The 20,519-nt window shown below is 32.5% G+C and overlaps 4 protein-coding genes across 4 annotated transcripts; 3 read left to right on the top strand and 1 right to left on the bottom strand.

Annotated features, from left to right (window-relative positions):
* Nucleotides 1-317: 317 nt before the first annotated feature.
* Nucleotides 318-7,549, top strand: LOC146925422 (uncharacterized). The gene is made up of 16 exons (XM_085710329.1): nucleotides 318-528; nucleotides 1,435-1,607; nucleotides 2,983-3,062; nucleotides 3,149-3,247; nucleotides 3,362-3,485; nucleotides 3,890-3,948; nucleotides 4,026-4,097; nucleotides 5,217-5,287; nucleotides 5,422-5,518; nucleotides 5,822-5,896; nucleotides 6,098-6,196; nucleotides 6,420-6,563; nucleotides 6,649-6,678; nucleotides 6,768-6,830; nucleotides 6,962-7,039; nucleotides 7,125-7,549. Exons 1-16 carry the CDS (start codon nucleotides 416-418, stop codon nucleotides 7,203-7,205), a joined length of 1,458 nt encoding a protein of 485 aa, XP_085566455.1. The 5' UTR covers nucleotides 318-415; the 3' UTR covers nucleotides 7,206-7,549.
* A 201-nt stretch (nucleotides 7,550-7,750) lies between these two features.
* Nucleotides 7,751-10,407, bottom strand: LOC146925421 (polygalacturonase-like). Its single transcript, XM_085710330.1, has 4 exons — nucleotides 9,895-10,407; nucleotides 9,305-9,616; nucleotides 8,359-8,877; nucleotides 7,751-8,264 (listed from the first exon to the last, which is right to left on the bottom strand). The coding sequence occupies exons 1-4, from the start codon at nucleotides 10,018-10,020 to the stop codon at nucleotides 8,034-8,036; spliced, it is 1,188 nt and encodes a 395-aa protein (XP_085566456.1). The 5' UTR covers nucleotides 10,021-10,407; the 3' UTR covers nucleotides 7,751-8,033.
* Nucleotides 10,408-14,373: 3,966 nt separating this feature from the next.
* On the top strand, nucleotides 14,374-15,758 carry LOC146925420 (F-box only protein 8-like). Its single transcript, XM_085711015.1, has one exon. It carries the CDS (start codon nucleotides 14,374-14,376, stop codon nucleotides 15,592-15,594), a length of 1,221 nt encoding a protein of 406 aa, XP_085567141.1. The 3' UTR covers nucleotides 15,595-15,758.
* A 2,582-nt stretch (nucleotides 15,759-18,340) lies between these two features.
* On the top strand, nucleotides 18,341-19,666 carry LOC146925419 (F-box/kelch-repeat protein At3g06240-like). The gene has a single exon (XM_085711014.1). The coding sequence runs from the start codon at nucleotides 18,341-18,343 to the stop codon at nucleotides 19,550-19,552; it is 1,212 nt and encodes a 403-aa protein (XP_085567140.1). The 3' UTR covers nucleotides 19,553-19,666.
* Nucleotides 19,667-20,519: the final 853 nt, after the last annotated feature.

Here is a 20,519-nt window from a genome sequence, read left to right as displayed (position 1 = left end):
TCTTGATAAATAACATTGCTCTTTTGTATCTCCTCCCCTTATTGCTAATGTCAGTATATGTTGTTTCTTTTTTGACAAATTCACCAAGAATAGCATTGCTCTTTTGTATCTCCTCCCCTTATTGCTAATGTCAGTATATGTTGTTTTTTTTTGACAAATTCACCAAGATGTAGTTATTTCTTTTGTTTGTTTTTTTTTTTCTTTCACGGAAAAAAAACTCTTTTTTTATTTTTAATTTTTTTTTTATAAATAATTTTTTTGTCAAAAAAAAAAAGACAAAATAAATATAAATAAATAAATACAAAACGATAAACCCTAAATCTTCATCTTCTTCTTCTTCTCTCGCGCCCCCGGCAACAATACCGCCGCACCGTTCCGGCACCACCACTCTGACCGTATCGTGTACAACAGAGTTATGATTGCCGCAATTTCGTGGATTCCGAAAGGGGTTTCGAAAGCAGAACCCGTTTTTGCTGAACCTCCTTCTAAAGATGAAATTGAAGAAATCATCTCCAACACTCTCACTAGGTACATCTCTATTAGTGTTCCTCTTCATTCATAATTGAAACTAGTTTGAACTTTCTGTTATAAATTGAGTTAGAAATAGTGTCAATGTTTCATAGCCATTTGATAACGATGTTTCAGAATGACTGCAAATTAATAAGCTTTTATTTTTGAGCTTATGCAAATATATAAGCTTTTATTTTTGAACTTATGCAAATAAATAAGCTTTTATGTTAGTTAATTCACAAGTTCTCATTTTATAAGTTGTTTTTTCATAAACTACTTTGACAAGTTTATGAATAATACATAAAAGCTTATTTATTTGAACAAGCTGTTTTGCATAAGATCAAAAATAAACCAATCCGAACAGGCCGTTAGTTAATCACTTGGCGCTGCTGTGAGTAGTCAATAAAATTTGGGAATTATTATTGCTTCCATAAGCGATTAAAACTTATAAGATGAAAATGGGTTGGTATTTTTCTCTTTTAAGGGACTGGCTTATTGGTTGAGTGAAGACCCATTATGGTCCGTCACAATTTACTCTCGACCCAATTTATTCCCTGACAAGAAATAATACCAAATTACATATTCTATACAGAGGGCAAATTAGTCCCTGACAGATTACATCAGAGGGACTAATTTGTCCCCAATATAAAAATGGTAGAGACTAGTTTGTGTATTATTTTTTGTAGAGGACTAAATTGGGCCACAAGAAAATTATGAAGGACCAAACTGGGTCTTCACTCTTAGTTTTCTGTATGTTAGAATGTCCATTTTCTGCTCAAAAGCTCTTCACTTAAAGTCTTGGGTGAAGAGATGGATAGAAAGACACCATTGCCATCCTTTTCATGTATTCCGAATCTGTATTTAACACTTAAATAATCTCATAATTTTATACCATCTTGTATTAATTATTATTGCTTATTGCAGTGTAGGAGAAGAAGATGAGAATGAAGAAGACGCTAACAAACAGAACAATGAAGTCGCTCATGCTTTAACCGTAGCTGGTGCAATTGGTAAACCATCCAATGGAAAAAGTGATGATATTACCGACGCCTTGAAGGATCTCAACATGGATAACTATGATGAAGAGGATGACAAAGGTGTCTTTTTTCTCCATCCATCTATCTTTAACTCATTCACTTACCTAACTATGTACTCTGCCGGTTTTATCCAGTGGCGTAATCACTTGTGAGGCTGTTTGGTAGAACTTACGATATTAGTTTATAACATGTTCATATGCTGTTTATAGCTTATGACATGTTTATAAGCTGTTTTCAGCTTTGTGTCTGATGCACACCGACATTACATAGACACATGTAGTTACATTTGGCGATTTCATTTGTTGAAATTATTACAATGTCGACATGTCAATATAGTATCATGTTCAGTGTCTTAGTTATTGTTTTATAGTTTATGAGTTCAGCTACCTTGGTTTAGGTGCAAAACTTTTTTCTGATGGCTGTAATGTAATACCAAACCTGGCATGTGATACTACACATATGTGATTGTGATTATGCAGCCAGTAAACTCATGATCAGAAAATACTACACTTACCAAATAATGTGGAATCTAATTGGTAAAGAGGATTGTACATCTCTTAGACTTGCAAGCGAAGCTGGAATGACCAAGTTGTGCATTCATATTCTATCATATCCTAGAACAGAACCTTGACCCTTAGTCGTACAAAAAAATGTACAAGTCATCTCATGAGTCATCGACATTTAACATGTCTGCACTTGCTTATGTATATTGATTTCACACTTTTATGTATTTGTATCTCTCTCTTTTCGATGACCTCATCCATTTCTTTTACATTTGAGGGATTTATTCATTACTCTTTTGCCACCTAAGAATATAATCAGGAATACTTTTTTTGTAAGTGTTATGTATAAAAAGCGTAAACACTGGTAGGATCATACCGCAATTAACCTTTCAGCTATTTAAAGTATATAAATTATGTCTTATAACTATTTCAATGTAACACAATGGATTCTATCGTGTTTACATGATTCTTGTAGTTTCTACAGTTGCACAAATGATTTCTTTAAAATTCTGTTATATCTAGTAACTATTGTTTTTCAGTTGCATTAGTAGGTAGTTACTTTACTGATGTAATAACACAGTACTAGTTCTCTGTATCTAAACTTCAGAACATTGTATTAAAAAATAACAAGTCAGATTATACTAGCTTCTCTAAGTTTCTGTGCACATTTCAATCTAGTCAGTTAACGTAGCCTTCTCCTTACCAGCACTCTGGACCATCACCTTCTGGTGGGCATCAGTACTCAATCCTCCAACACTACAAACCTTATGAATTTTTTTTTATATATTATAGAAATTATAGAAATAGCTTATACATAAGCGCTTATTCCATAAGCTACAAATTAAACGGCTTATCCAAACAGGGCCTTGGTTTATCATAGTTTTTCCTTATGCTGCTTATATTTATACATATTTTTTCTCATGATATATCAGGATTTGAGTTATTCAGTTCGGGGAACGGTGATCTTTTTTATCAGAGTAATGAATTGGATCCATACATCAACGATAAAAATGTGAGATAAGTTCCAACACTTGCATGGTTTTGTTAAGGCTATTTCGATTATATTTACTGATATTATGTAATTTATATGTTTTTAAGGAGGAGTATGATTCTGAAGATATGGAAGACATGATTATTAATCCAACTGATTCTGTTGTTGTTTGTGCGCGTACTGAGGATGATGTCAATTTTCTTGAAGTAAGTTAATTGTTCCTTGTGAACATGAATTGAAGATTATATTATTCTTGTTGTACTCTGCTTTGAAAATTAGACTTATCATTAGACTTATTACATGTTTATCTGCCCTGGCAGGTATGGATACTTGAGGACGCCAATACCCGCGATATGAACTTGTATATTCACCATGATATCATCATTCCGGAATTTCCACTTTGCACAGCATGGCTTGATTGCCCCCTTAAAGGAGGAGAAAAAGGTCCAAATCCTATGAGTTCTTTACTTGATACTTGTTGATGGGTTGTCTGTAATGTTTTATGCAGTTTGGTTTTTCTATCTTCCATTTCTTTGCAAGTAAAATGTAGGGAATTTAAACTGTCATAATGATACGCTCTAGTAATTTTTACTTTCATTTTAGTATGCCAAAAACATGACAGTTCATGTTTCATCTAGAAAATAAAGTTGCAACTTACTATTCATTAGAAAATAAGAAGACTAATACTTGAGGTTAGTCAAAGCTTGTCTAGTGTTTAGACTTTAGACTACTAAAAGAAATCTTCAAAGTTTTGAGTAATTGCAATTTATGCTTAAAATTCAACTTGATTCCTGCTTGATGCCTTTGCATCATCTTATTATCTTAAAATAGTTTCATTATGGTAACAGGGAACTTCTTGGCTGTTGGTTCAATGGGACCATCCATTGAAATTTGGGACCTTGATGTTGTAAGTGTATAAATGTTGTTGCCCTATTTAACAAGGATTTTTTTGCAGAATGCATTGTAATTTTCTTTTGTTCTCAGATTGATGAGGTAGAGCCATGTGTGGTGTTGGGTGGCAAAGAGAAAAGGAAAAAGGGGAAAAATGGGAAAAAGGTTTGTTATACATTCTTGTTAATATCAACCACCATAAAATTATTTGGTTACCTCTTTTGCTCTGGATTCGCTGCTTACTTAATTGTGATTTAATTGTAGAAATCACATGTGCTGTTCTTTTGTGTGGTCTGTGCTGTTTGAAAATTTAAATGTTGGTCGTCTATAACTGTTGGGCATCTATATCAAGAAAACCTTTTCCCATTTTTTGAGTTCCCCCACATTATTTGGTTCCAACTTCCAAGTCGTACTCCTTCAACTTGAATGTGGGGTTTATTTTTCTGCATAACACAAAATCACCGTAATGTGAGGGAACACAAAAACTGTATTGGAGGAGGATTTAGGAGGTCTTAGATATATTCTTCAACCTGTCTATGTTTTTATAACACTCAATTAAAAATAAATAATTACAAGCATGTCTTTTTCACTCTCAAATAAGGTGAAAGATTTCTTTGTTCCCTTCCTCCCAAAGCCCTCCCTTCCCTTCCCCTCGCAACCCCTAAATGGAGCCTAATGGTTTGGTGGGTTGTGTGGCTATCCATATTGAGTAGCTGCATACTATGTGTGCATTTGTATATTACTACACGTGCCTACTTAAATAGTTGCTTTTAGTTCTAACATTTTTCCAAAATTTGGATTCTGGATTCTTTAGTTTTCATATCTACCTTCTAGTTTGTGGATGGTATTCAACCATTCACTCAAGTCCAAGTACATTTTGCTCTATTGTCAGGGCCCTGACTCGATAAGTCTTCACTCATTGATCATCTTTTGACTTTTGGTGATTTATAAATTTTGTAACTAACTTTTGGATTTTGATTAGTATTTGGTGGAACTGAAAATATAGATGCCATATGCATGTGAGGGTCAATGCTTCTATATATTGTGAACTTCCCTCGTTTTCTTGTATAATTATTTGATTATATTTTCTGATATCATGCATGTCCCAACAGAAGCCTTCCAAGCTAGATTTACCAACAACAAATGGAAATCTCTTTTCGTCATTGTTTTATTTAATCCTTTTAGATTTTAAAAAATAAAATATTTCAGCCATTTTTGTATTAAAACTTGATTTTAAGCTATCATATGAACCTCTTGCTGATTCTGTAATTTGGTTGGTGCTAGAAATCAACAAAATACAAAGAGGACAGTCACACCGACTCAGTACTTGGTCTTGCTTGGAACAAGGAATACAGGTTTGTTAAATTTGGATTCTGCTTTTATTTTCTCTCTGCTCTATGCTTTCCTGAACATAATGGTTTTATTTGCTTTTTTTAAACTATCTTCCTTGACATCTTTTGAGTTTGACGTGTACTCTTAAAAATTACAGTAATACACTTGCAAGTGCTAGTGCTGACAAGCGAGTGAAGATTTGGGATGTTGTTGCTGGAAAGTGTACTATTACAATGGATCATCACTCTGATAAGGTAATAATTAAGTTAGAATGCATATAATTTTATTGTGAAGTCAATTTATTGATATAATAAGTCATCAGCTTCAAATTTAAATGCTTCATTAATTACGGATTTGTCAATGTGATAAACAAATTTGCGAGTCATTCTAGCAGCTTTTTTAGTAAAGTTCTATATTGTTGACAAGGAAAAAGATGAGACATGCCTTTCTTAAGTAATTTGTAAAATGCAATATTGTATAATTTTCCGCCCTTGACTTATTTAAATTGTTTGAATCAATTCCTTCCATGATGTCTTTCAATCCACATATCCTCACAGGTTCAAGCAGTTGCTTGGAATCATCGTGCACAACATATCCTTCTTAGTGGTTCGTTTGATCATACTGTTGCCTTGGTAATGATCCAATTTTTCCTTGTTACTTGGCTTTTCTACATTTTTGTATTGATTACATATTGTACCTTACACTTTGTTTGCAATATTCATAAGCTAAAAGAGACATTTCTATTTTAAAGTGAATCTGTTTGAACTTCAAAAGTGTTATTTTTTGTTTGAAGTTTAGCTATCTAATGGTTTTAGTGTTAATAAACTTTGCAGAAGGATGTAAGGACGCCGTCGCATTCTGGCTATACGTGGTCGGTCAGCGCTGATGTAGAGAGCTTGGCATGGGATCCACACACTGAGCACTCTTTTGTGGTGCGTTATGGTTATTTCTGAGGCCTGTGTACTAATTTTACTTAATATTTCTGATAAAGAAAACATACTAGCATCTTTTTTCTTTTCTGATAAAAGCCACACTAACTTCCCCTCGTTAGTTTTATTTATTATATTATTCTTATTCTGTCAGATGAATTTCCAATTTTGTTTTCTTGGATCTAAAGGTGCTCGTTCACTAACAATGATTTAATTGTCCTGTTAGGTGAGTCTTGAAGATGGTACGATCCAATGTTTTGATGTTCGGACTGCAATGTCCAATGCCACATCTGTGCAGAATGCTACTTTTACACTTCATGCACACGATAAATCCGTTACCTCTGTATCCTATAATACGGCAGCACCTAATGTATGTATCTTCAACACTTTTGTTATATTATCAACTTATTATGTACTTTAGTTTAACCCTACCCTATTGACATGGTGTCATGCAGCTTCTTGCGACTGGATCTATGGATAAAACGGTAATAGTAAAGTCAATTTTGTTGTTTTCCTGTATACCGAATGCTGCAGATTGGAACTCATCTAATTTTACTGCCATTATTTGTAACAGGTAAAACTTTGGGATTTGTCTAACAACCAACCATCTTCTGTTGCATCTAAAGAGCCAAAAGCTGTCAGTTTTTTCTTTACCCTACTATATATCTCTATTGTAAAATATTCACTGAATCATCATGTCTATTGTTGAATTGACACCGACAACTTCTGTTTTTTTTTTTTTTTTTTTTTTTTTTTGGTGTTTGTTAGGGGGCTGTCTTTTCTATCTCCTTCTCAGAGGACAACCCATTCTTGTTGGCTATCGGAGGCTCAAAGGGAAAGTTACAAGTAAGTGAAAAGAGCAGATGACCTTTAACTTCAGGTATTCTTAATAGTTCTCTCTGTGAAATTAATGCATCTAATTATTTTGCAGTTATGGGACACCTTATCTGATGAAGGCATCTCTCGAAAATACGGGAAATTCAACAGGAATCAACCTCAATCCGGGGCCTGATATAATATTGAGTTATAGTGATCTTTTTAACCCTGCCCATGAAGACAATGTTTGGACTTGTAACTACTCAACTGTGAACAAGTTGGGTTGCATGTTCCAACATTTTGGAATCCTCTGCAAAATGCAAGTCTTATTATACTTAAGATTGATATTTGGTTTCTTCTTTTTGTGTAATGAGCTTCAATGTTTTTGGTAGTTTAGGAGTATTTATAATGAGCTTCAATGATATACAGTTTTGGAACTATGTCCATCATATTTCCTAACATGTTTTGAAGGGCCTTCCCAATGCCCAACCGTTGTAGTTGTTTTTTCCTCACTAAAAGGTTAAGAGTTTGAGTCTTAAACCTTGCCTTTTGTCATTGCATGGCAGGAACATCGGTTTCTAAACATGTTTTTTTTTTGCTTGCATCATAAATCTATTCAATTTTATTTACCATTGTAATGAGATTACCCTTCTTTTTGTGTGATGAGCAAATTGATTTGCAGTTTCTTTCTGCAGCCTAACCTATTAAATATAATAATAATGAGATGTGTTGCAATTGCAATGCGGATGAAAATTTTCTTTCAATTTAAAAGTTAATCTCGAACTTCAACATTTCATTGATTCTCATTTTTACAGAGCAATCAGATTAAAGGAGTATATTTGCACTTGGAAAAAGGTTTTTCATGTATAGTACATATGACAGTTATGATCTTTCGTGATTTTTTTGCCCGTGACTACAAATTGTCTCCCAATTATCACTATACATGATCTATACTGATTTTTTTTGCCTGTATCTACAAAGTAAGAGAAACTTAAAATGGAGAACTTTGTGTCCACCAATTACTCTAAGCTTCTGCTGCAGTTGTGCATTTAGGAGTCGGTCCGGTAAGAATAGGCTTGACATTAACACATTTAGCGTTTACTGGAGCTCCATTAAATGTAAGAGCAACATTATTTAGCTCAACAGCATCACATGGAAAACTCTTGCTACATATAAGAACCACTCCATCCTTGGTCTTTGAAGTGCCCCTGATGTTCTTGAAGATAACTTTGCTAATCTTTATTTTTGATGGAACCTGGAAAAAATAATATATAATACCTCACTATGTTGAATGTTTCAAACAATTATAACAGCATTTAAAGTAGCTTTTTGTCAAATAATGAATATACCAGTTTTGAGCATTGATTCCAAGGACAATACTCTTGGTCAATGATCACTGGGTTTAGGACATTAACCATGATAATATCTTCAAAATGCATATCAGTAATCGGAGACGTTCCCGGAGAACTAGGCCAGGTCTTGATCCTCACACCATTGTCAGTATTTGTGATGGTGCAATTCTTGACTAGAACGTGTTCAACAGCTTCTTCTTTTGGATACTTTCCTAAGCTTCCAACACTAATTCCATGGCCAGGTCCACAATTCACATTTTGGACAGTTATTTGTCTGCTTCCATCTCCCAATGAGACACAATCATCTCCAGTAGCAATGTTTGTGTTGAGAACTTTCACATCAGTTGATCTTCCAATGTGTATTCCATCAGTGTTTATGCTTGTAACTGGAGCAGTTATGGTGACACTATCAAATGTGAAGTTGGTGCAACCCAAAACATTGACATGAAAGTTTTTGCTGTCTTTTGAAGTTATGTCTCGAACAATTGAATGCTTTAGGAAATTAAAACCAAAGTTCTGTTCACATTGAAATTCATTTAATTAGCATACATAGTTAATTTTGATTTGTATATTAATCAGTTATAGAGTAAATTTCCAAATTAGTTATTGAGAAAATACACAAAAAACTATTTGGTCTCTAAAGAATAAAAATTATCAATTTGGTTCTTCAGAATATGAAATCTTAATAATATTAGTGTTTTTATGATAATTTTCAGAGACATTTTAGTTCTATAAAAAACTATCTTGACCGGTATTTGAGATTTTAAGAGACTAATATTATATTTTTCATTTTTCCAAATACAACATCAAATTTACTAATTATATGTAACATTGAAAATCGAGGTCCAACGCAAGTGATTGGTACACATAATGTGTGAGTATTGTAAATTTCAAATTTACCGAGTAGCATTGAAATGAAAATATATAAATTATTTTCATTTACCATGGAACGTCTCTTGCATGTGGAGTTTTTTCCACAATCATTTTGTCTCCAAGCAGTTTCACCATTACCATCAAAAACACCTTTACCTGATAAAGTAAAATAGTCAACATATCCAAATTTAATCCATTGATAAGCATCATTAAGTTCATCAGGGTTTTGTGGTGCTTGAATTGTGCCATCAACTTGAACTTCAATAGGAGCCTTACAAGGACCTTTTACATCTACAGCATGCATCTTGTATACCCCTCTTGGAATCATAACTTTGCTTGCAGTTGTTGATCCACATGCTGCTTTCCAAGCATTTGTAAAGGCCTAATTGACACAACATATTAGCTCAATTCATTCAAATACAAAATCCATACAATGATATTGATAACATGAATCTCAATTTTAAGAGTGACATATTTGGATCCTCTACAGTACTGCATAAATTGCATGCAGCAGGTATGCCATTCGACCTAAGACAAAAAAAATTTGAACTTAGATAAAATGGTATGGTAGCCGTCACATCAAGTGCAGTGTTGTAGGGGATCCTAACATAAGAGCCACCCTTATAGAAATCACTAATTTTTAGAAAAATTAATTCTTACCATTGTTATATCTGCATGAGAGGCTCCTCCAAATGATTTTATATCAAAGATATTAGGTTGAGCTATTCCAAGCGTTGCAAACAATAAGGATAAAACAATTGTTGTAATACTTAATTTCCTATCCATGTTGATTATTAGTTGAACTTTGCTTTTTTCACTTTTTAAAATATGGTGTAAATAATATAAGGAGGGAGTTGCAAAACTTTAAAACCATTAACAAAGTAATATAAAAAAAAAAACCATTAACAAAGTAAAAGAATTTCTATTTGTGTATCGAAAGTAATCTTGCATGTGCAGTCAATTGGGTATGGTTGAGATGAGCTATTAATGGCAAACTAACAATGATTTGTAACCAACGTACTAAAATAGGTTTTAAAAGAAACATAACAAACAAACAAATTTATTGCCAAATAGAGCATTCTAAAGAACTCATACGTAAGTTTGGTTTATAGTTTATTTGTGTGTTTTGTTTTTCCTTCATGTACTAGGCAAAGGAACATTGCAAATGCAAACAACGTCACACAATTGCACACACAGTCCTAAAGTAGTACACCTAGATATCACTAAATGTGGCGCCATTAACTTCAAAATAATAACAATTTATTTAATATGACAATAACATAAAAATTTCAACAAAGTAATTATGAGTTTCTTAAAAAAAAAGTAATTAAGTTTTAAAAAATTTATTTATTTCCATTGCGCAACCGAGACTAATATCTCGAGGTAACTAAAATCTATTTAGGAGTATAGTCTTTCAACATATGTTTTTTATATGCATATGTCAAAAGTCGAACACCAAATTAAATGGTTAAACATTTAACACTTTTTTTAAAGAAGGGTTAATTATGTTTTTGGTCCCTACAAAATTGCGACCTTGTAAGTTTAGTCCTTACTTAATTTTAATAGCATTTTTAATCCCTACAAAAAATTTATGTACTCAATATTAGTCCTTACTCAATCCAAATTTGTTTAATTTATGCTTAAACTCTTAAGTTTTTCAACAATTTTTTACAGGCGTGTTAAGAACGTTATTAAAAGGTCCTCCAAAAAAAATCTCGCAAAAATTTGATTTATACGTCCATATTTTTGTTACTTATATCTTAAACTTTTGTCGTTTTAAAAAATTCATATTTAATTTATTTCATGTTAAAAAATTATAGATTTTAGTAAATGAACCTTTCATAGTGTTCTAAACTTGTATAAAAAGAATCGTTAAAAAATTTAAGAGTTTAAGGATAATTAAACAAAATTTATTTTAGCAGGGACTAAAATTATAAGTAAATTTTTTTTTGTAGGGATTTAAAAAGCTATTAAAATTAAGTAAGGACTAAACTTAGAAGGTCGTCATTTTATAGGGACCAAAAACATATTTAACCCTTTAAAAAAAACATTTATCATTTGTGTCCCACTAGATTGATAAAGTAATCATGAATTTACAGAATCTTTTAGCACGGTTAGAGATAACACGTTAACGTCATCGACATTGTGGAAAAACACTTGAATCATTCACTAAAAATATCCTAATAGGAATTCTTTCATACCCTAGAATTTTGTTGGATACATGTACCCTCAAATACATTTTCAAACAATTCTTCAAACGATTCCTTATAAAAAAAACTAAAATAAAAAATTACCAAACAATTCTTAGAGTTAAGATTTAATTTGCCACCTATAAAAAAAAAATTTAATATGCCACAGCTCTGAAGTTGAAATATGAAAACTGCAAGATATTTTTAATTTGCTTGACATCCTTGTTTACGTTTGGATCATTTACTCAAAAATGAGCTTATTACTCAAAAATGTTATTTTCCCTATAGTCTTGGACGATTACCTCAAAGTTGAAGAGAGAAACTCTCAACTAAGTGAACTTTTGAGAGACTGACAGAAAATCATTTTTTCTAATTAAATAAATTTATTTGTTTTTGTAAAAAGATGTTTATTTCTTTTTATTTGAAAAAGCTGAAGTAGTTAAAATAGTCACAAGAGGGGGGGGGGGGGGGGGGGGGGTTGAATTGTGACCCTTTAAAAATTAATCTGTAACTTAAAAAATAATGTGGAAACTTGGAATGGTTAAGTTAATATCAGACTTCAGAACGTTCTGATGTCTGAGTGCAAAAATAGTTTTAACAAAGTAACTATGTTTGTGTGTGTGTGTTTGTGTTTGCAGTAAGTAAAAGAGTATAAGGAAGAAGGAAAGAACACACAGAGATTTATAGTAGTTCACCCAATGTGGGCTAGTCTACTCCTCACAGTTTTGTGAAATTTTTCCACTATGATGCTTGAGATAACCTCTCAAATCCTTGCACCTTACAATCTGTGTTCACCTGAACACTTACAATCATGTATTCTCTAAGCCTCAGCAGGCTTGCACCTTGTTGCTAAGTTAACCACTTAGACTTTTACAACCTTTGCTCAAACTAACACTTTAGTACCCCTAAAGCTAGATGAGACTTTGTTACAATTTGTATGAAGGTTTGAATGTTTGTGAATCAAACAGACAAGAAGAAAGAAAGAGAAATTATCTTAGAGATAACAAAGAGTATTGATGTGCACTAAGTAAATGAAAGCCTTAGAGATTGATCAATTTCAGATTGCAAGAGCTTCAAACAAAATCAAGTTGTTTTCTTGTATGCTTTGCAATGGTGCAAGTAATGCTGAGCCTTTAATCTCTATTTATAGAGTTTTTGGGCTCATATAGCCGTTGTAAGGTGACCAATGGTGTTATGCCACGTGTCCTGGGCCCCACAAGCTTTTACTTGAAAATCTGGGTGAACATTCTGATCATCAGAATGTTGTTGAGTTCCCAGGATGAACATCAGAATGTTGCTGTGTTCTTCATCAGAATGTTGGATATTCATGATGTTCTTCATCTGGGTTCATCATTGATGAATGTTTGATGAATTTCTGGGCTTGCCCAGTACGTGACATGAGATTTGTTTGAGTTTTATCCTCTAAAAAGTAGCCTTTCCATATGCATCCAGTTTTGCTGGAAAAGGTGGGATAAAGTAGAACCAAATCTGTCTTGGACTTTGTGCAGGAGAGAGAGGATAGTGGATCTGCAACTTCAGGCCCATGCTTCAAAGAAATCTGCTTGATTACAGCTCAGAGGTCAGGTTATCTCTGATGCAGGATCTCTTTTGCTTTGCTTGCTAACTTTTCACCAACTACACTGTTCATTGGCTGAAGCATGCGCAGACATGAACATTCTGACCATCAGAATGTTCCATTTGTTCTTACTTTAGGATGATTTGTAAGACTAGCTTTTAATGTAATCAATCCTAATAGTAAGGACATAACTGAAGTGCAGTGAATGCAACATCTAGGATTAAATTCTTATTGGAATATTCCTAGTACTTTAATGTTCATAGTCTTAGATGAACATTAAAGGTCATTTTGACATAAATCCTTGTTCATGCCTTTATTTGTTGATAGATCCATGCAAATGTACTTTTCTGAACCTTTTATTCATGTCAAGTGTACTTGCATGTTCTTCACGTTCTTAATGAATCTGGGCTTGCTCAAGAACACCCTTCTGGGCTTTCATCAGAACGTTCTGATCAACTCACGGATCAACATTCTGAACTAACTTTCTGAACTTCAGACTTAGTTCATTTATTCAATGTCCTTTGATTTCATGTTTCTTGGTATGAATTAATCCTTGTTCCTGTCTTAGTAAAACACTCAAGAGCACAAGTTAAATACCAAGGAATTAATCAAAGTCCATTTAATCCTTAATCATTAAAGTTTATTATCTTTAAAATTAATTAGGGATTTTGCCTCAACAAAAGCTTACTAGTTATTATATAAAACATTCCATTTTCTATAACAAAAATATCAAATATGCCACATCATCAACACTTACACAGTCAACATGTATCACAATCCCAAATTGGCCAAATCAGTAAGAAAATCCAGTTCAAGGACTTTTTTATTTTATTTTATTTTGCATGGTATGAATCAATTTCTTTACAAGACAAAAATTCGTTATATTTGCAAAAGCCAAATGCAAATTTTAGCATATATATATATATATATATATATATATATATATATATATATAAATAAGTAATTCTAACAACACTCATTTTAATACATTTTTTTTCAAATATTTACTTTTTAATTACATGAAATACATATAAGTTACACCAGTTTAGAAATGAGTATCACATAAAAAGATAAAATGATGGGACTCGTATATAGTTTATCTAATGAAAGAATAAGTGCTAAGAAAAAAAGTGTTAAAATGAGTGTTTTTTTGAAGAGTGTTAAAATGAATGTTAGCATGTGTATATATTAAATCAAATGTGCAAACAAATTTGATTTTAACAAAGGAAAAAAAAGACTTGCTAGATAAAGCCTAAGCCGCCCGCAAAAGTCCAATCAAAAGGTCGTCAGCCATATAAGAGAATCAAGTGTTCTTGTTACTTTGCTATAATATTAGGGTTTTCTCTTTTCTTTGAACCTCACTCGTTGTTGGTGATGGAGACTTCAAATGTTCAGGTCAGCAATCACATACCTAACGATATTGTCTTCTATATTCTCTCAAAACTTCCTATTAAATCCTTGAAGCGATTTGAATGCGTCCATAAATCATGGTCTCTATTATTTGATAATCATGACTTCATGACTATGTACAGCAACTATTTCTTATCCAAAAATCATTCTTTTTATGATGATACATCTCTCCTCCTACATCAAAGTCATAGAGGTATGTTTCCCACCAAATTTAGATATGATTTGTACTCTCTTTCTGGTGAGAGGTTCGAGAATAAAGTTAAATTAGTTTGGCCGGTGAAACATGTGAGAATAATAAATAGTATACATGACGATGATCAAGAGGATAAAATAGGTTTTGAAATTGTGCGCTCTCTTAGTTTTAATGGCACTCTTTGTCTCAAATATCATGGCATTGAAGATAGAGATACAAGATTTATATTGTGGAACCCGACTACCGAGGAATTCAAGTTTATTCCTTTGGTTAAACCTAATCATTCTTCGAATGATTGGTGGGCCCATTATTATCAAGTTGGTTATGATCGTGTGAAAGATGACTATAAGATGATTCGGTGTACACATTGTTCTTCACAAACTAACCGTCGTTTTGGTCTACGGTTTTCTTCCTTCTGGGAGATTTATAGCCTAAACAGTAACTCTTGGAGGAAAATTGATTGCGGTATGCATCATTCAGACAAATGCGGTGAAGAAGTGTACATGGATGGAGTGTCTCATTGGTGGGATAGAAATGTAACACATACATATTTGGTTTCATTTGATTTCAGCAATGAATCTTTTATTACAACATCCATACCTTCTTATGAAGGAGATACTTTTGATTTTGATTTTGATTATAACAGGAAGAGACAATTGGTGGTATTAAATGGATCCATTGCTTTTATAGCAAACTATAAAGAGACAACTACATTTCACATTTCAATTTTGGGTGAACTTGGTGTAAAAGAATCATGGACTAAGCTCTTTATTGTTGGTCCCTTACCTTACCTTGAGTATGCAATTGGAGCAGGGAAGAAGGGCAATATATTGATTAGAAAAAAAGACAATGAACTAGCCTGGTTTGATTTAAGTACCGGAATGATTGAAGAAATTGGTGTTACAGCGAAATTTCATTGCAAGATATTTTTCCAGAAGGAAAGCCTTCTTCCAATTGGAGGAATATATAGTAAATTTTCTTCTTTGTTTTGACCCATGAGCTATATGATTATGGTTATTTGAATTTTGCATTGTACACAAAGTGAATATTCAAATGCCCATATCATTTTTATTATCAAGTATATGCCAAAGTTAGAAACCATTTGATAATAAGAATTTGGCTTTATCTATTTTCTTTTGAAGGCTTATTCTCTTGGTCTTTCTATCTGCAAGCTGTTAAGGCTTTTATTTCAGTTTCAATTGTAATAATGATCTTTTACCATTACTAATTTTTTTTCTTTCTGATAATCTAATGGCAACATATCTTTGTTTGAATTTCATTACATTCTACTTGAATTATCTATGCCATTAAGCTTAATTTTATGCTTTGTGTTTTTTTCCTTTCTTTATTTGCTTCCTATGCATGCACACATATGCAACATATTAACAAAACAAGGTGCAGTATACACATGAAGATTGAAAATCATAAGCAGTAGACACAGCTATCATGAAATTGGAGAAATCCAAATACAGTCATTGAGAAAACATAGTCGTTGAGAAAACAATTGAGAGAAAAGCTGCAGAGTGCGAGAACATTGAATCTGATTTTGTACTTTTACTTCAACGATTTGAATATTACAAAGACTGTTCTATTAGTTTCAATTCTGTTGCTAAAAGTTCAAACTATGTTGTCCATAGCGCCGCTATAGCGGAATAGTGTTGCAATGGTAGGGTTTAGCACAACGCTTTTGGGGTCTGCTAGTTCCTATTTCATATTCAGACTATTCAATCAGATATTTTGCATTTCTTACAATCATTACCTTTTGCTTAGTGTATATTACATGAATCAAATGATATATTTGTGAGGCAGTATTAGTTTCTTGAAGCTTTTGTATTCATGGAGCTGAATATGTGAGTTGAGCATTCTATGGTTAAAGTCAAAAGTTGATACATGTAGGTGTTTTACTTACCAAATAAATAAAGATGACTCTGTTATTACAAGCTGTTATTTCATTGACAGTCATCTTAGACTTAGTGATAGATTAAGAGGAAGTAAGATTAGGTTTTACGGTCTATAGATTTGTGCATCAAATTGCTCATATAGGAAAGCAAACTATTTTTGTTGTTAATGTACGGTACTGATGTTCTTGCTACTGGCCTAGTCCATATTTTGATGATCCGCTCTGAAAACTTGAGACGCATTGCAGGTTTGTATATAATTAAAAGGGAACTTGAAACAAGATCTTGCAGAAACTTTAACTCGAAGCAAGGATTTCATATCTCCGTAGCTGAGGGTATATTTTCCCTCACTCGAGGCTATCGAAGAACACATACTTTAGATGAATGTTGCTGGAACTCATTCCTGCACTTCTCTTATTAGTAGTATAATAAGAATCTGATGCATTCTCGATGCCTGCGTGGAAATATATTTTAGTGTACGAGATTCTAAATGCAAATATTCTGTTTTTTCAAATGTGATGATGTTGCTGTGGCTTTTCTTGAATTATATAGCTTTGATAGTTGAACATTCACATTTATCAGACTTCTAATTAAGTCATTAAGTGGTGTCATGGTAGAAGTTCCATTGTCCATCCTCAGCTCCACTTTGTTTCTACAAGTTTGTTTGAAGAGGTTTCTTGAACAACTGATGATGTTTAAGTCTCGATTTTGAAGTTGAACTCAGACAAGAAACATCAAAGAATACTTTGGAAGTTTAGACTTAATTTTTTTAAGAGATTGTGTAAACACTAAATTGGTTTCTGTTTTGTCCACTCTCAAACTAGTCTCGGACTATATTAATTTTTCAAACTATTCTTTGTTTTTATCAAAAGTTTTTCAATTAGGTCCCTAGTCATATGAAAAAAAATTATATTTTCTTTTTCATTGGTTTAATTTTTTGTAATTTTTTTAAACATTAAGTATATGTTTGTAAACTCAACATTCAACAACATATTTCTTTCTTAATATTAAGAGTAGATAAAAAAAATTCCCAAATTCGAAAACCCAAACAATGGATTTTTTGGTTGTTTTAATGTTGTTGGAGGCTTCAAAAGAGGTGCTAGTGTCTAACACAAATTAATACCTGACACAAAATAAAAAAAATACGTAGAATAAAAAACTTGTACAAATAAGATGGCTTGTCAAAAAAAAAAAAAAAGACGACGAGATTGGTGACATATGACAAAGATATTATTATAATATCTTGTAATAAAGATACAGTTTGATCTTTCAGAATTTTTTCACGATACAAGTTAGTGTCTGAATCATTTATTTATATAATCTTTTTTTTTTTTTTTTTGTGAAACGATATCCTATGCAGATTAGAACAATAATGGATGGAAAAACCCTTGCTGTATTTTCAGAGAAGATCTCTGGTTAAGTTAAAAGACGTCCATATCTACTTTAAGTGTTCTTGGCTTGATTATTATTATTTTTTTTATAATTTTCTTATACTTTATGATTTTAATTTTCCTAGTTATAGAAAAAAAATATTAAAAGAGACCAAAAGATTTATTTTTACTAAAACAATTTTTAAAAGTAATTTGCAATAGCTTCTTAATTAAGTTAACATACGATCTTTACAATATTCTGTTCTATTTTTTGATGAAAAATCTTTTACAAAACTAGTTGATTGAGTTTTAAAATATTTCAATCAAATAGACAACATCAATATATTTTTTCTATAAATTCAATTGCTGCAACTTTTTTTACACCCACCCTAGCAACGACGGTTCTATTACTTCACTCTTGAGTGGGATTTCGGTTGGTTGATGCTTGAAACTCCTCGGTGGAGTTCAAGATGAAGAATTGTGCGCATGTGATTAAGGCTACAAACGAGAAGGTAAAGGTAAGAAACCAATCCCATATACCTAATGATCTTTTCTTCTTTATTCTCTCCAAATTAACTATTAAATCTTTGAAGCGATTTGGATGCGTACACAAATCATGGTCCCTTTTGTTTGATAATCTTTATTTCATGAATATGTATCGCAACTCTTTCTTAACAAAGAATCATCCTTATTATGACGATACATCTGTCCTCCTACATCAAACTTTTCATACTTATTTACAAGAACCATGCCAGTTGCAAACTCTTTTAGGTGAGAGGTTTGAGAATAGGGTCAAATTAGATTGGCCAAGTGTCAAGTTAGATCCGATATATCTGCATCAAGAAGAGTATGATTCTGGTTTTAATATTATTGGTTCTGGCAGTGTTCAAGGAACTATTTGTTTGTTATGTGCATCTCAAGAAAATATTATATTGTGGAATCCATCTACTAAGGAATTTAAGTTGATTCCTCCCAGTCCTTTTGATTCTGAACCTTATTGGGGTGTTTTGATTGACCATCGTAGTTTTGGTTATGATCGTGTTAGAGACGACTATAAAGTAACGTGCCATGGGCAAGTTATTCAAGAATATAATAATTACGGAATTTACGGTGGCTCCTATATATGGGAGATATATAGTTTGAGAAGCAACTCTTGGAGAAAAATTAACGTTGATATGGAGCATAATCATATGGATTGTGAACAAGTGTACCTTGATGGACTTGCTCATTGGATGTGTAGCAATGAAAGACGTAATGAAGTTTATTTGTTGTCATTTGACTGGAGCAACGAGGTTTTTATTACAACACCCATACCCTCATACATGAACTATTATTATTTTCAAAAATATTCACCGTTGGTTGACTTGGTCCTCTTAAATGGCTCTGTTTCTTTGATCTTAAATTGCATAGACACATCTACATTTCACATTTCAATAATGGGTGAAGTCGGTGTAAAGGAATCATGGATTAAATTGTTAATTGTAAGGTCTTTACCTTGCCTTAGTTATCCTATCGGAGCGGGAAAGAAGGGTAATATGTTGTTCAGAAAAGAAGATGGTGGACTAGTTTGGTTCGATTTAAATACCCAAACGATTCAGGACCTAGGTATTATTGAAGGTAGATTTTATAAGATAGTAATTCATAAGGAAAGCTTTCATCCATTTGAAGGAGCAAATGCTTAATTTTCTTATTTTCACCCAAGAGGTGTTATGGTTATTAGAATTTTATAGTGCACTCGAACTGGCTTGTTAGTTTAATATCATAATTATTATAAGGAACTTCTTGTTTGTTTTGAATGTTTATTCTTGTTCTATTATTGAATTGCCTCTCGTTTTATATAAAAATAGTATATATTTGGATAAATTTATAATCTAATTAATTTCATTACTTTCTACTTGCAATATCTATACCACTATGTTTATTGGGTCACTATTCTGGCACTGCATTACCTCCTCTTTAAAACTATTCATTCCTTTTCTGTAAGGGTGCCCTTAATTCTGTGTGGTAGATCAACTTAGAATATTTTTGTTGTGAGGTCAATTGCTCTATTTTTTGGTGTTTTTTTGGTGTCGTAGATACGTACACCCCTCTAAGGGACATAATTCAATGTGAATACAATTAAGGTTAATTTTGTGTTACTTTATGTTGTCCTAACATAGAGATCAATCACAGCAACTTCTTTGACTTAGATATCTAATACATTTGCTAACATGAAAAATCACAAACAAGCAAGAGATGCTTGTAATTTAAAATGTTCAAATTCAATGTCTTAACAATACTTATTGAGCCTTGCTGATGGAAAATTATATGATTGAACAATGTCAAACCCGTTCTCTAGTTTTCTCCGTTTCTAATTGTCTAATCGAAAAAGAAATATTCGAATTTCCTAACTTTCATTCGAATTCTCTCTCACTGGGTCTTCAAGAAGGCCCTGCCAAATCTAAAAGGTTTGATTTCTTAGGGAATACTCAACCGACATCGGAATGTTGGGAGCACAAATCATTGCGGCTTTTAAAGATAATAACAACACGATTGTTGCAAAAACCTTTAACGTTAAATATTACAACGACGTTATTTCTAAGAAATTAGTTACCATTGATACTTGGGATATGAGAGCTGAGCATGCGTTGATGACGGATTTGGAAAGTG

Source organism: Medicago sativa, chromosome 5, assembly GCF_051527215.1.
Source record: "Medicago sativa cultivar Bolivia chromosome 5, Bolivia_mono, whole genome shotgun sequence".
NCBI lineage: Eukaryota > Viridiplantae > Streptophyta > Magnoliopsida > Fabales > Fabaceae > Medicago > Medicago sativa.
The sequence above is the reverse complement of the archived record's forward strand: the minus strand, read 5'-3'. Positions and strand labels throughout refer to the sequence as shown.